The 15,823-nt window shown below is 40.5% G+C and overlaps 2 protein-coding genes across 3 annotated transcripts; one reads left to right on the plus strand and one right to left on the minus strand.

The window, feature by feature from the left end:
• Nucleotides 1–1,236: 1,236 nt before the first annotated feature.
• On the plus strand, nt 1,237–9,395 carry tert (telomerase reverse transcriptase). Of its 2 annotated transcripts, XM_022746984.1 has the most exons (17): nt 1,237–1,457; nt 1,888–3,202; nt 3,287–3,476; nt 3,553–3,706; nt 3,802–3,969; nt 4,084–4,245; nt 4,333–4,434; nt 4,523–4,608; nt 4,718–4,834; nt 4,943–5,014; nt 5,737–5,925; nt 6,179–6,305; nt 7,527–7,588; nt 7,879–8,003; nt 8,104–8,241; nt 9,016–9,179; nt 9,313–9,395. In XM_022746984.1, the coding sequence occupies exons 1-16, from the start codon at nt 1,242–1,244 to the stop codon at nt 9,117–9,119; spliced, it is 3,327 nt and encodes a 1,108-aa protein (XP_022602705.1). In that variant the 5' UTR covers nt 1,237–1,241; the 3' UTR covers nt 9,120–9,179; nt 9,313–9,395. The 2 variants fall into 2 exon arrangements, with proteins under 2 accessions (XP_022602705.1, XP_022602706.1); XM_022746985.1 differs by lacking the exons at nt 6,179–6,305; nt 9,016–9,179; nt 9,313–9,395 and having other exon boundaries at nt 8,104–8,185.
• A 621-nt stretch (nt 9,396–10,016) lies between these two features.
• On the minus strand, nt 10,017–15,550 carry LOC111223023 (sodium-dependent neutral amino acid transporter B(0)AT3-like). Its single transcript, XM_022746986.1, has 12 exons — nt 15,214–15,550; nt 14,188–14,328; nt 13,806–13,943; nt 13,036–13,217; nt 12,832–12,942; nt 12,622–12,734; nt 12,411–12,539; nt 12,158–12,314; nt 11,734–11,938; nt 11,483–11,642; nt 11,205–11,367; nt 10,017–10,259 (listed from the first exon to the last, which is right to left on the minus strand). Exons 1-12 carry the CDS (start codon nt 15,353–15,355, stop codon nt 10,041–10,043), a joined length of 1,860 nt encoding a protein of 619 aa, XP_022602707.1. The 5' UTR covers nt 15,356–15,550; the 3' UTR covers nt 10,017–10,040.
• Between the last annotated feature and the right edge of the window lie 273 nt (nt 15,551–15,823).

The raw sequence follows: 15,823 nt of genomic DNA on the forward strand, positions 1-15,823 counted from the left end.
TTTTGACCGGAGAAGCAAAACAGCTAAACATTCAGTTTTATCTCATTACCTTATTATCTGTATGCTCTTTTCGCTGGTATCGTATTGAGTACAATACACAATGTATACTAGAACATAATCTTGTAGGAGTTTGTCATTTCATTCTCAACTGAAGCAGATAAAGCTAGATAGTTAGATAGCTAGATACTTTATTTATTCCCTACGGGAAATTTATGATGTTCATGCACCTGTCCCGACAACTGGTATATGTGTATGATTAACTGTGATCCACCGTGTCTGAACTAAAATGTTTGTTTTTTTATTGTCATTCAAAGGTATCCACATTGAAAACTGAATGACCGATTGGTACAGAAGGAGGATAATGATGATGATGATGATGATGGGTGACGTCACGTTGTTTGCCACTTGTATGGGTGCTGACCAGTGGAGGGCATCAGGAGGCCACCTTAAAATAGTACAAATCTTATTTTTATTTTTGCCACATGTCACACTCATTAGAGCACATTTACAAAAACAAAGCCATCGTTTATTTAAATTTAAAATGATCTGACACTCTACGGATTCGCTTGTGATCTCATCCATTTCAACGGCAACTAAAACGATATACTTATATTTCTCATAAAATATTTCCTTACTTATTGGTGTATCTATTATATACACGTGTCTTTAATCTTGTTTACCCCTGGCTCTGTTTGTTATTTGTATGATGACTGTTAAATAAGGTTGTGAAAAAAGTGAGGACACTACTGTCTTATTGGTCATATTCGACGAGCATGTTATCCTCACTGTGAAAGCAGTGGTTATTATGAATAACATACCCTCGAAAAGGGCCCCTATGGTGCCTATAATGACTTTAAAATCTGATGTATTCCTATCTTTTTTGAGGAAGAAGTCTAACCGGGGACAGTTTAATTGTATTTCTCGGTACAAATCGCATAACTTTTTAATATGCATGACCACACTCGTATGTACTGCTACATTTACAGGTGGAACTGTCAATATCTTGTCAGGAAAAAGGGACAACATGCTTTTTTTTGTTCGCCACTGGTCGACTGTGATTTCACCGCTTTAGTATGAAGCTATCTTATTGGACACCTCCTGTTAACTGCTCTCTCATTGGCTGAGGATGACGCGGGCCCTTGAAACGACAAAATAAGGCTCACCTTGTGCTTGCGCATTACGTCTTAAGCACGCGTTATGACATGTCCTGAGTGATAACACAGCGGGCTCATTCGGTCAGTATGACGGCGTCTGATATGTCCGGTGTGCTTGGCATCCTCAGGTCTCTTTATCGGCACATACAGACACTGGAGGAGTTTGCAGACAGCATCGTGTTCAGAGAGGGACAGAGGGCTGTGCTGGTACAACAGTCAGACACAAACCGCTTCAAATCATTCGTACAGGCTGTTTTTGTCTGCTTTGATAAGGAGCTACAGCAGATACCAAGCTGCAACCAGGTAAGTTTTACCTATCCGGCATGTCAGTCTCGTGGAGTTTACTCGAACCTCTGAACAACCATGGGGCAGTATTTCTAAAACTAGCTGCTAACTATTTAGCTAACGGCTGCCAAGGCAGCAAGGTCATATCTCATGGAAGCAGTGTTCAGCAGTGTTATAAAAGAGATGGGACAGAAATTATGTGCCGAGGCAGAATAATTTAATTTCAGTTCAACAATAATCCGGCATCAAATGTGGCAAACTGTAAATGACACAGTTTTATTGTAAAATAAAAGAAATGATCAGCTTTAGCTGATAATTAGTCTTGAATTGTGATATATAACGGTTGCACAAACCATTAAGCTTTTTGGGTTATATGATATTGAATTTTAAGTTTTCTTGATTCTTGCGTTGATGTGATGTATGTTATGTTGTTTTTTTTTCTCCACAGATATGCACACTGCCTGAATTGCTGGCCTTTGTTCTTAACAGCATGAAAAGAAAAAGAAAAAGAAACGTCTTGGCACATGGCTACAATTATCTCTCCTTGGCTCACGAGGAGCGGGATGCAGACCACTTCAAATTCCAAGGAGATGTAACCCAAAGTGCTGCTTATATCCATGGCAGCGACTTGTGGAGAAAAGTCACAATACGTCTTGGCACAGACATCACACGGTACCTGTTGGAGAGCTGCTCTGTGTTCATGGCAGTCCCTCCCTCATGTGTTTTCCAGGTTAGCGGCGTTCCGGTATATGACAGGGTTTCCATGGCGTCTGCTTCCACTGGGTTCTATCTCCAGCCTCACTCCAGGGCACATAACAATACTCGGTTTAGAAGATATCAAGGCTCACTGACCTTGAAAAGAAGACATAGAGTCGAAAATCCCGCAGTCAGCAAGAGGAGGAACAGAATGGATGTAAGTGTGAAGAGGAGGAAAAGAAAGAGAGACACTGATCACAAGGATGATGAGGAGGTTATGACTTGTTCAGGAAAGAGGAGACGAAAGAGACAGCTAGAACCCACACAGAACAACCAGCAGGTTTGCTCTGAAACAGTGGAGGAAGAGCAGCGCATGTCTGTGGAACAAACACTATCTATGAAGCCTTCGGAAAATGGTTGTACTGGTTCTAAACAGCCTGTTGAAATGCAAACAAACATTCTTCCCTTGGAAGGAGGACCCAGTTGGAGATCGGGGGTTTTCCCTCCTTTTCCTCCATCACAATGTTTTATCCGTACGCTGGGATTCCTGTATGGGGGAAGGGGAATGCGTGGCTTCCTTCTCAACAGGAAAAAGAAGAGCTCTGTTGGATCCAGAAGGCTACAAGGGCGAGATTTAGTAAGAATAGTCTTCTTTGAGGGACTGGCTTATCTAAACAGACTAGACAAGAAGCTAAAGAAACTCCCCCAACGCTTTTTTAACATGGTCCCCCTGTTCGGTCAGATGCTGCGTCAACACAAGAGGTGTTCGTACAGCAGAATACTGCAGAGAATGTGTCCACTGGTGAAAGAGAGAGATGGAGGACAGGAAGAACTGAGCTCCCTCTTGCCTCAACACTGTGCACCTCACCGGGTCTACCTGTTTGTCAGGGAATGCCTTTCTGCTGTGGTCCCACATGAGCTGTGGGGCTCTGATCACAACCGACTTAATTTCTTTGTCAGGGTCAGGGGTTTCCTGTGCAGTGGCAAGTTTGAGAGGCTTTCATTGGCTGAATTGCTGTGGAAGATGAAGGTGAATGACTGTGATTGGTTGAAGATCAGTAAGACAGGTAAGATTATCGTTGGTGGTTAAGTAGTATTTTTATTCTGCTGACATATGTATTTTTGTCTGACATAATCACTCTCATCTGTAGGCAGGGTCCCGCCCAGTGAGCTCTCATACCGGACACAGATCCTAGGTCAGTTCCTGGCTTGGCTTCTGGATGGCTATGTTGTAAGCCTCGTCCGAGCCTGCTTTTATGTCACTGAGAGCATGGGCCAGAAGAATGCCCTCAGGTTCTACAGACAGGAAGTCTGGGCCCAACTACAGGATCTGGCCTTCAGGTACATACACGTACACACATCTGCAAAGGTTCCTATTTATACAATCACAAGCTCACAAACCATTTTTGTGATGTAGAGGTCATCTTTCCAAGGGACAAATGGAGGAGTTGACTCCAGCACAGGTGACATCCCTCCCCAAAACCACCGTCATCTCACGCCTTCGCTTCATTCCCAAGACTGATGGCATGAGGCCTATCACACGAGTCATAGGAGCAGATGCCAAAATGAGGGTACATTTTTACAATGACGTTAAAGTCAGTTTTGTGTTATTACGTGTTGTAAGCGTATGCAGGGTTTTTAAAACGCTTTCTTTTCTTCCCTGCAGCTCTACCGAGGGCGTGTCCGGGACTTGCTGGATATGCTGCAGGCCTGTGTGCGCTCCACTCCATCTCTCCTGGGCTCCACAGTGTGGGGGATGACCGATATCCACAAGGGGCTGCAGTCTCTGGCTCCAGCCCAGAAGGACAAACCACAACCCCTCTACTTTGTTAAGGTTGTTTTCTTTTTATTACACTTAGAATAATTCTCTGACTTGTAATTTTAGCACACAAAAAATTTAATCATTTCCACTTTTAGTTATTCATTCTGTCTTTTCACTGTGGTTAAGGTGGATGTGAGTGGAGCCTATGAGAGTCTGCCTCATGACAAACTCACTGAGGTGGTTGGCCAGGCCCTGTCACCTGTCCAAGATGAGGTCTTTACCATCCGCCGCTATGCCAAGATCTGGGCTGATCCCCATGAAGGCCTGAAAAAGTCCTTTGTTAGACAGGTACCATCACACCCACACACATGTATGTACTGTTTACACACACATTATTTGACCCACCTGTGGCTATTGTCACTTTTGTCGATACAGGCAGATTTCCTGGAGGATAACATAGGATCCACTAACATGAAAGGGTTTGTGATGTCACTACAGAAAAGGAGCAAAGTTCATCACGCCATACTGGTAGAGCAGGTGACTTCCTGAGATGTATCTTTTAGTTAAAGATGTTTGATAGTTTTTTTTTACCTTTTTAGCATTTCACTCCTTTTCTTTCTTTCAGCATTTCTGCTCAGATCTTCTCGGCAGAGAGGCAATGCAGTTTTTCACCCAAATGCTAACTGGCAGCATTGTTCAGTTTGGGAAAAAGTAAGCAATACCATGAAATGATTTTTGTGACCGGCATGTCATGACTCATTTTCTTTCATTTACAATGTGACCAGGAGAGTTAATCTGATTTTGGCGTTGTGTTTTGCAGAACATACCGTCAGTGCAGAGGAATTCCTCAGGGATCGGTTGTGTCCAGTCTGCTCTGTTGTCTCTGCTACGGTCACATGGAGAATGTGCTGTTCAAAGATAAAACTGAAAACAAAGGGTACAGCAGACCTATCTGTAGTTCACTTAACCTGTATAGATGTAGTAACACATGTGCAGCAGCAGAGAGCAGTCTTTCTGTACCTTTCCCTCTCTGTGTCTCCTGTAGGTGTCTGATGAGACTGGTAGACGACTTCCTTCTGATCACCCCAGACTTACACGAAGCACAAACATTCCTCAAGTATGACACACTCCAGCTTTGTCACGTCACATATTACTGCTCATGTGATACAGTTGTTCTCACCCAACACCTATTTTTTTTACAGAACTTCCTCATGTTTACTCATGCACTTTTCAAATATTCCGAATATTTCAAACCTTTATAAAATCCATTATTAACCACATAATTAATTAATCTTAAGAGTTGAGATGAAGCAGTCAGACTATCTTGACTGTTGAAAAGGCCAGATGTAATTGAACCTTATTAATTTACTCTCACTGTGTTTAACTGGCAGCCATTATTTTCTTTCTTGGCAGTGAAATTGTTACCAGAGACTGTACAAAATATTTTGAAGTAGCAGGCTGCAATATGATCTGCAGTTCCTTCAGAATCCAACATAAATGTATCAATGTACAGTATAAGAGTAATAATAATGTAATATATAAGTGTATCAGTGTAAGATAATGATAATATAATATATAAATATATCAATGTTGTTATTCCTCTTGTGCATCATGTTTGTCTTGTGATATCATCAATCCATAAAATCAAGTGGTAGAATTTAATCAAATGGATTAGATTTTATAATCATATAATTATTTCAGTGATATAAGATAAAGAGACAATTCAAGTACACATTCTTTTTTTAAATGGAAAAAGGTCGACAGCCAAAGATTTAACAACAACATGATGCTGAATTTTTGATATAGCAGTTGGTAATGACCTCTGCACTTTGTGTGTAGGATCTTGCTCGCCGGGGTTCCACAGTATGGTTTAGTGGTCAACCCGCAGAAGGTGGTGGTCAACTTTCAACTTTCAGGAGGCGTTGGCTCTTGTCCCAGCGTTCGCGTGCTGCCCCCTCACTGCCTCTTCCCCTGGTGTGGACTGCTGCTGGACACAAACTCACTGGATGTCCACAAAGACTATTCTAGGTGAAACATCCTGTCAGTTGTAATTGTACTGTAGAATTATTGCCGACAGTGCACTTCTTGCGTGATAAGTTATTTAGCTTTGTCAGTCTTTATGGATTCTTGTAAGCTGCGTGAATCCCCACGCTGTACTTTGTACCTTCTCATAAACATTCATCGAGACAACTCCCAGTGTAGCATGGATGACTAAGTCTCCTGTAGTCTTTAAGTGATTTTCCTTTTCTTCTTTTTTTTTTTTACTTTCCATCTCTGACAGCTTCGCAGGCCTGTCTCTGCGCTACAGCCTTACTTTGGGCTCTTTCCACTCAGCTGGACAGCAAATGAGGAGGAAACTGATGGGCATCCTCAGACTCAAATGTCACGCCCTGTTCTTGGATCTCAAGGTCAGGGAAATAATAATTGTGAAAGTTCAAAAGAAGTTTTCCAAAATCCTGTGAACGCTCACTATTAACATTACGTGGCTCTAGAAAGTATTTACCCCTCCCTTTCACTTTTGGCAAATTTTATTGTGTTGTAGATTGAATATTTTTAGAAATCTTTGCAAAGTGCCATCATCAGGTCAAAAGTATTATTTCCAGTATCCAGTACTTTAATTAATCACCAAATACCAGCAAAACTAATGACATCTGCTTCAGTCTCATGCAGTAAAAGGGTGAATGTGTTAAACACCAGCATGTTAGCATTGTAAATAACATGCCGATTTAGCTTCGAGCGCATCTGTACCTAAGTACAGCTTCACAGAGCTATAAACTATAAAACAGTTTTGTTGTCATAGGCATAGTTGCATTCAAGCAATATCTTTAATAATAATAAGTAAGGAAAGGGTATGAGTGAATTGAATAATGTTTGAATTTTGATTATAGCTGAATTGATAAGATCTTAATTGCTCTAATTAGATACCGCTAGCAGATAACACACTATATTTGGGATCTAATTGATGTTAGCACATGTAGATCTATGTTTAGATCTACATAGGCTAAATTTATCCACCTGCAGTTTGTTGTTTGTTGCACTGTGTTTGAAAAGGCTCTTGACACAGCTACATTAGTGCTAGCAGCCATAAACAAACATACACTAGCTGTGTCCTACTTGAGGAGCTGCCTCCTTCACATGACACAGCCTGTAAAGGTATAAACATGAACTTCCAAGGCCCTACAGCCTCTATCAAAATGTAGAGTTAAAAATATCCAAGGTTACGAGTCAGAAGTTTCCAGAAGAAGTGGTTAATGACAGTTGTAAATTCAATGATATCTGAGTTTATGAGCCATGATATTTCACTTCAACTCATAACAAACAAGAATGTAAATATTAATAAATACAGTACGTACAGAACAAATAGTGAAACAATCAGGGAACAGGAAATATAATGTATGTTAAATATCATTTACAAAATAGTAAAGACTGTTTATTTGCACCTTTCATAAGCATTATTGCATTTGATTGAGATGCATCTATGAAGTTGAAGTCCCACATATATTTTTTTCTGTTTCAGTCCCTCTTGTTTCATTTCTGTACCTGCACTTTTGCACTGAATATAATATTGATAATAATGATAATGATAATAATAGTTATAATAATAATAATAGACTCATTTTGCTCCTCAGACCAATTCTCTTGCGGCAGTCTACAAGAACATCTACAAGCTGGTTCTGCTTCATGCGTGCAGGTAAAGACACTGACCTTTTGTGTCTCCCCTCTCCCCCAGAAGCACTGAAATCAAATGGCGATAAACACACTACTCACTTCCATTCTCGCATGTGCTCACTGGCTTCGACTTAATAAACAGGCTTGTAAAGATAATACTGCTATTAAAATAAACACAGAGAAGGTTGTTAATCAATACCTGCACTGAGCTGCGAAATAATTGTGCCGCCTTTTTCTTCAGAATGTAAATATCTGAACGGGCAGGGCCTGTCTCTGTATTCTCTTTGTCCTCTTTATTTGTTTTCTCTTTAGGTTCCATGTGTGTGCCCAGAGTTTGCCATTTGGTCAGACGGTTGCTAAGAACCCTGTCTACTTCCTGCACATGATATGGGACATGGCTGAGTACGCCAACCACCTCATCAGGCTCAGCAACAAAGGCAATTTCCCCCACACACATCTCGAAAAAGTAATTCAAAACATTATCAAGTTCAAAACTTATTCTCATAATTTTTTTCTTCTCCCTTCCTCTTTTTCCAGGACTGATTTTAGGCAGTAAGGCTCAGACAGGCACCCTGCAGTATGAAGCAGTGGAGCTCCTTTTCTGTCTTTCCTTCTTGCTGGTGCTGTCACAACACCGTCCTCTCTATAAGGATCTGATCCCACACCTGCACAAACGTATGTACCCCCAGGAAACACACACACATATACAGAAAGTATCCAGGACGACTAGCACAATTCTCCCAATAATAATAAAACGTGATGGATATAACACATTTCCTACAAAAAAAGATACAATCTAATGTGCTAGACAAAAGATGAAACATATGCAAGAAAAGTAATGATGCAAGAAAAAGCAACAATAAATAAACCAAATTTACAGTCAGTTGAGCTAATGATTATTTCATCATTGAATAATCTGTTGTCATTTTTTCCATTAATCATCAAGTCTAAAAAATATTCCCAAAAAATGCCAAGCAGAGGTGCTAAGAGCCTGAGGTGAAGTGTTCAAATGTCTTGTTTAGTCTGACCAATTATCCAAAACCTAAGCTATTCAGTTTACATATTTAACTTTAAACTAAAATACAGCCGAGGAAAAAAGTCCTCACATTTCAATTTGTGCAAAAGCTGTTTTCATGGGAAGAGGTCAAAGGAGGCAACAGATTTTTATTCAAACAAATATAAAGTGGCATGAGTCAATAAAACGGTTTCTGGTGGTGCGAGATGTTAAAATCATCCAAACAACTATTAACAACCATCAGATCTTGCGAGGAATGCCAATCCCTTTGAATGTGGACTTTGTGAGAGATGCACCCAACTCATCAAATATTACATGTACTCAAGTCAAGTTTATTGTCATCTTTAAATTGATTTTACAGGCAGATGAATGTTACAGTTCACCAACAAAGAGAAAAGAAGGACACCTTATCTTCTGCTGTCATCTTTTGACAGGGAAACGCAGTCTGGAGCGGCGTCTGGGGGATCTGAGGCTGGCCAGGGTCCGACAGGCCACTAACCCCAGGACCCCAGTTGACTTCTTGGCCATCCAGATGTAAACTACCACCTAGGCTCAGTTACTGCTTCCAGCAACCAAGAAACCCCTCATCAGCTGAAAGGTATGAATAAGTATTATTACCAGCTTCTCTGACATTTTCATGTTGTTTTTTCTCCAAAATCCATTTACGTTTTTCTTTTTTTCAAATTCAAGACATAGTGCAAAACTTTCTTGTCTGCTTGTCTCATCCTCAGGTTTGCGAGAAAGTAAGATGAGCAGTGTGTTGAAATCAGTAACTTGGAATTATCTGATCTGTCTGTGTCAAAAAATGTAATGTATCTGTTATAGTGTCAGGGAAGCTGGCTGCAGAGAAAGAGAGCAAAAACAGCTCTGTTATAAAACACTGAAACGATAAACTTAAGTCATAAACACACCCAATAAAACAACAACCTCCATATCAATAAAGATGGATGAATGAATATCATCCAGCTACTCTACTAGACTCTGTGTCAACCCCAAGCTGTTTGTCTCTCTGGACTTTGATTTACACTTTGTGGTGATTTTCCACAAAGAAGACATGACATCACTTTGGAAATAATTTATCTGTAAATCGGCCCGCAGAAATATTATCAGCACATTCATTACAGTGAGTGAGTCAAATGATTTTTGTAGAAGCTGTGTAAATTGTAAGGTTTTGTAAATGTGGAAGTGAAGACGACTGTTTGATTGAATATTATTTACATCATATGCACTACTACTGTGAATTTGACTGTTAAATAAATCCGGTTTTGTTATTGAGGAAACAAATGAGTTGTCATATGTCAGGTCATGTCCTGATAAATCCTGATAAATGTAAACATAAAAAATTAATAGGAAAGTCTATTTTACAGTTCATAGTGACTGCTTATATGTCAGTTCTCCAGTGATTTAAGAGGAAGGGTCCACAGAAGTGGTAATATCCATCAGGAAGTTGCTCTGTTTTCTAAGCTCTCTGGTTCCTCTGTTCCTGTGTTTCAACCTCAAAGCCGTCGTTGAAGTAGGGGTTCAGTTCAGCGGGAGGAGACGACCTCTTGCGCATACAGCAGATCAGTTTGTAGATGGCCACCAGAGGGAGGGAAAGCACAGGGACTGCAGAGAGGATGATGATGATGGCAAAGACCCAGTTCGGGTATGGCTTCACTTCAGTTTGGGGGAATAGTTCCTAAAGAAACAAAGAATAGATGTATAAAAATGAAATGAATCAAATGTTATATCATTATTGAATTTTAAAGTTAAGTTTAAAAAAGAGATAAAAGGATTGATACCACTTTATGCGCTTAATACAAAGCTACAGCCAGCAAGCAATTAGCTTAGCTTAGCTTAAAATCACATGTTATTAAAATTGGGTATATTTCTTTTTATTTTTGGACAAAGCTATGAGCTGTTTCCCTCTGCTTCCATAGCTTATCGCCTGCTGATGCTACCTTCATATTTAGCTGACAGGCATGAGAGGGGTTATAGTCCTCTTATCTGGCTGTCAGTAAAAGCAAATAAGTGAAACTATAAACCTGCATTACTGTTCTTTGTTTTTTACCACTCGTGGACAGCAAAACAAGCTATGAGCACAACATTGACATTATCACCCTATTATACACATCCAGCAGACATGGGGAAATGTTAGCTGTTTCTGATCACCAGTTGAATGTAAGTCATACAGTCACTTTGTTTTAGATCTAAATATGTGGAAGTGGTCTCAGACTTTTGGACCCCACTGTGTGTAAGTACTGCATATACAGACGGGTGGCAAATTAAAGGAAAAACCTGAAAAATGAGTTTAGAAACAGGATGACCCCATCCATAGGGCATGAGGGGCCACTACATGGTTTGATGAGTATGAAAATAATGTGAATCATATGCTTTGTCCCCCACAGTCACCAGGTCTCAAACAAATAGAACACCTATGAGAGATTTTGGACTGATAGACAGCGCTCTCCACCACCATCATCAAAACACCAAATAAGGGTATATCTTTTGGAAGAATGGTGTTCATCCCTCCGGTAGAGTTCAGAGACATGTAGAATCAATGCCAAGGAGCAATGAAGCTGTTCTGGTGGCTTGTGGTGGCTACACTATGTTGGTTCATATATATACGGCTTAACCAGCTTACATAAAGTGGGTTCCATGTAGGATAGGTTGGATGTTTTTGCGCCTGGATGACCACATAGGCAATCAGCACCACCAGGAGCATTAAAGGACTGATCACCATCCAGCACGCCTTCCAAAAGATGTTGGGCCTCTTCCCAGTCATGAAATAGATGTCCTCACTGAAACTGTAGCAAGGACACAGGAGACCCGAGAAAATGCTGAACACATTGGGACTAAAGATTTTTATGAATACTAAAAGACTATTGAGGATATATTGGAAGAGGAGGAAGAAGAGATTACGTTTTCATTCCACGGACATAAATGACCCCAATAATCTCAAAGAATGCAATGATGAGCAGAGGCACAGAGCCCACGTAGCTGTTAAAGACCTCCACCCAGTAGTTCCCCGAACCCAGGGTGAAGATGAGAGCCGTCAGGAAGCATATCAAGCAGATGACTCCTGAGAAAGCAAGAAAAAAAGATTTTCAGAGACGGATTTCAAAGGCAACAAAATTTTGACTTAAGAACAACATGAGCAGATCTGCCGGTACCTGTTACAAGCTCATGAGGGATCCACTTGGGCACCAGTTTGAGATCATTGATGGGGGTGAGGACTCCCTCTAAGTTGCCAAACATGGAGGAGAGGCCCAAGCTGAAGAGCATAACGAAGAACAGTATGGCCCAAATCTGCGAGCCTGGCATCTCTATCACTGCCTCAGTGAACACAATAAAAGCTAAGCCCGTACCTGAGGCGCTCTGGGGGAGGAAGATGAAGGAGACAAGAAAGTAATGAGGAAGCTTCAACTGGCTGTACATGTGTAACCAGCACATGATGTACTGTACTCCAGGAAAGACAGGGGAGGCAAGAGTGGGAACAGCACACAGGATTTAAGGGAAGTGGGAGTTCAGAAAAATGAGACTCGGACAAAAAGAATGCAATGTACAAGATTGGACGTGTTTTTGATGTTACATCACCTGGTCAAGGAATGTATTTAGGTCACAAAACTTCAGGTGCAAGTTGGCCACCTCACTAGGATATGTCTGATTTAGATACGTGAACCAGTGCTTGTAGCTCTCCACTGTTATGTTCTGGTCTGAAATCTCAAAGTGGTTGGTCAGAGCCAAGATGTTTCTGCAGAGGAGATACAAAAAAAAAATCAACCTCGTTAGTATTAGAAAGCAAAGAAGAAGTTTTAAAATAAGGAATACAATAGATGTGAATACGTACTCTTGTAGGCAGGTGTTGTAGAGAGTGGTAGCTTTAAATCCCAGGATGGAGAAGATGGATATGGAGGCGTACAGAGATGTGGCACTGTTTATTATGCCTACTAGAACAGCATCCCTCTCACAGTTGTTTCTAATAGACACAAAACAGAATCAAAAGTGAGCTTTTTAAAATCGTCCCAAGTTTACTGAGGTAATTGAGTTTCGGTTCTTACCTCTCTGAATTATAGCTGGAGAAAGCTATGAGACCTCCAAAGGCCACAGAGAGAGAGAAGAAGATCTGGGTGGCAGCGTCCAGCCACACCTGAGGGTTCTTCAGTATCTCCCACTGGAGCGAGCACAAAGACAACACATCAGGTCATTGTGTCTGTGACAGGAGAGGCAATTTTACATCACCTGTAGTAGCAACAAGTGAGCACACTCACATCAGGAGAAAAGAGGTACAGCAGTCCATCAGTAGCTCCGGGCAGAGTGAGGGCACGAATCAGGAAGATGGTGAGCACCAGGTAAGGGAAAGTGGCTGTCACATACACAGCCTGAAAGTTAAAAAAAAAGCATTACTAGCTATAATACAGTGGTGGAGAGTTAAATTGGAGTGTGTATATATATTTTTCACCAGGTGAACTGACCTTTCCCATGGACTCGATGCCTTTGATGAAACATATGTAGACTATGCACCAGGCGCTGGCCAGACAGATCACCATCCACCACTGCAGGGAGCCGCTGGTGTCGATGTCAGGTGTGATATTCAGGGTCTCACGGTACCAGAAGTAATTGACTGGGGTGCTCTTCTCACACTCGACATTATAGCCTACATGGAAAAAGAAGATTCTGTAAGGGCTTAAAGTAATTAGTGTTTATTCCGGTTTAAAAATTTCATGCACTTTAATTTTCAATATTAAAATTTCTTTTGTATTTCAGATTTATAATGTGTTCTTGCATAATTTATGTAGCATTTCAAAACCATGAAATAGATTTCAGTATGTCAGTATGATTACTGTGCTCTTGCCTGTCACACATTATCTGAGAGCGAAACTTACCATGAAAGAAAAACAACCCGTTTTTATTTTATGTTGTGGTGTAATATTCCCTTGTGCCATAAAACAATCCAGTAGCCCTCCATTAAATCTGACGAGGAACACCATGTGGAGCCTCATAGTTAATCAGTCCTCTCATGATAGTTTAGTATGTTCGAAGTTATCATGCTTTCCTTAACCTGATTTGATAGCAGTAATATTTCATATACAGTACATGTATCAAACTGCTATTAGACAGTATGTTTGTTGTTACTGTCAGTGTGGAAGTGTAAACACAGGGTGGTGTTAATTTAATTTACCTGTGTGACAACAAAGTTATCAAGAACAGCTAGAATGAGAGACGGGTGCAGTTTCCCTCTTACCTGTGTGATTGTCATTAAGTGGACACTGGCTCCACGGCAGGGGGTTTTGGAAGGAATGAAAGAAGTACCAGAGCACCCAGGCCAGGATGGTGTTGTAGAAAATACCCACCAGGAATGACACCACCATAGAAGCAATGCCTGCATGTAGGAAATTATGTCAGGAAAATAAATAAACAACATTTTACATCCACAAAAATGTTTCAGCTCATGACATAAGAAAGAATTGTGTATCATGTTTTTCTGAGATATCTTTTCATTCCATTTAATGTTTTGAAATGCAACTTTCAAGAGAAGAAAGAATCTTTATTTTATTTCATTTACTTTTGGATTTGTACTAACTGAAAATACTAACACATTTTACTAATAATCCTAGGTCACGTACCGAGCCCACCCAGCAGTGGTGAGATGGAGTTCCAGACACCTATGCTGCCCATGCGGAGCCTCTGTCCTATAGCCAGCTCCAGGTAGAGCAGGGGGAGGCCCTCAAACACTAAAGCTATCAGGTAAGGGATGAGGAATGCACCTGAAGATAATAAGTAAACATTTGCTTCACAGTTAGACATCAGTCAAATTACAAGAGTCTTTATCAACATACTTTGCTGAGAAATTTAAAAATAGGTTTTGTGATCATGAGTGACTATTTGAACTATATTAATGAAGTGAAAACTATTCATTAATTATCTTGATCAAGCAGTAATAAGTGATATTTGAGGCAATGATAAATAAGGGTACTGCAATAATAAAAGAAATAAATTGTTCACACTAGGTGATCACTAGGATTTTTTATTTGTTTTCCAAGTTGCTAAAAACATGAGTGGACCCGAGTCAGGTGAGTAAAAATGCATAAAACCTCCAACTACTCCTCACTGCATGTGTACCAAATAATCTAAGACTAAAGTAAAAGTGACTGAAGGAAAATGGGACTGATTGATCCCTAAACCGAGGTCAAACAGAGGCTCACCTGAGTCTGAAACAATACCTGTGGGAATCTCAATCTTGATAGACTTATGCACGTTTACGGGATGGCTGTTTACTCAACTTTACCCTGACCTGGGTTCTTTAGGATTCTGTGGCTTTGGGGCTCAAGATATCTGACTGAGAGCTATGAGGAAGTAAATACAGGAATTTAGACTATTGAGTGGGAAAGATCTGTAATGCTCCCTGTGATCAATCAAACATAGATAAGGCTCACCATTTTCCACAGACAGTAACAATGACTGGCCTGGTCCATTTGTAAATGACTAATTACACTAAAACAAAAAGAGAATCTTTGCTCCCGTGGAAATTCAACTGTGGCCAACATCAAAACATCTCATGGCCGGATAAAACATTTAAAATCTCTCACAGTGAATGTAATTATGGTGCAATGTGAAATAGGAAAAAAATGAACGTAAATGTAGCATCTCACCTCCTCCATAAATTTGGCACAGGTAGGGAAAACGCCACACATTTCCAAGTCCCACTGCAAAGCCAATACATGTTAGCAGGTACTGCACCTTGTTGTCCCATTTGGGTCTCTCCTCTGTCCTAGAGCTGTTTGCTTTGTCCATCCTGAGCTGGCCCAAAGGATTAGCACAACCCCAGTTCTCTTACAAAGATGCAACCCTCTTAATTCTAATTTACACTTCAATCCGGTTGTATGTATTTTTCATTCAGTCCAGAATTCTCCTCCTGATCTCAGTTCAGTGTATGTCAGAATAAATACTGTCTTGAGTGGGTTTGTCTAAGTGATGTCCAGTGCTCCCCTCTCGTCCTCTGTCTGACTCCCTTTAGTGGGCTGTCCTTTAAAATCTTATCAGATTCTGCTGTGAGTCAGGTATACAGATTTTATTGGTTTTTATGAAGAACTCACGTCAACAACAAGTGAGCAAAAACATCAGGCATGATGATTTAGTAGCTGAACCTCCCTGTTTGTTTAAAATTGGAGTGTGCTAAGCCTCAAATTAATGGATAACCAGGTGATGCTGTTTCAGTGTTACACTGACCTACAGCAAACTGTTCAGATGCAGTCAATAAAA

The sequence above is a fragment of the Seriola dumerili genome, unplaced genomic scaffold (assembly GCF_002260705.1).
Source record: "Seriola dumerili isolate Sdu_G_001 unplaced genomic scaffold, Sdu_1.0 BDQW01000110.1, whole genome shotgun sequence".
Lineage (NCBI taxonomy): Eukaryota > Metazoa > Chordata > Actinopteri > Carangiformes > Carangidae > Seriola > Seriola dumerili.

Coding starts and splice junctions, on each gene's coding strand:
- LOC111223023 (XM_022746986.1), bottom strand. CDS start 15,355: ATGGACAAAGCAAACAGCTCTAGGACAGAGGAGAGACCCAAATGGGAC. Junction 14,329..15,213: donor GTGCCAAATTTATGGAGGAG/GTGAGATGCTAC, acceptor TATTATCTTCAG/GTGCATTCCTCATCCCTTAC. Junction 10,260..11,204: donor CTACATGGAACCCACTTTAT/GTAAGCTGGTTA, acceptor TTGTTTCTTTAG/GAACTATTCCCCCAAACTGA.
- tert (XM_022746984.1), top strand. CDS start 1,242: ATGACGGCGTCTGATATGTCCGGTGTGCTTGGCATCCTCAGGTCTCTT. Junction 3,707..3,801: donor GAGCAGATGCCAAAATGAGG/GTACATTTTTAC, acceptor TCTTCCCTGCAG/CTCTACCGAGGGCGTGTCCG. Junction 6,306..7,526: donor CCCTGTTCTTGGATCTCAAG/GTCAGGGAAATA, acceptor TTTGCTCCTCAG/ACCAATTCTCTTGCGGCAGT.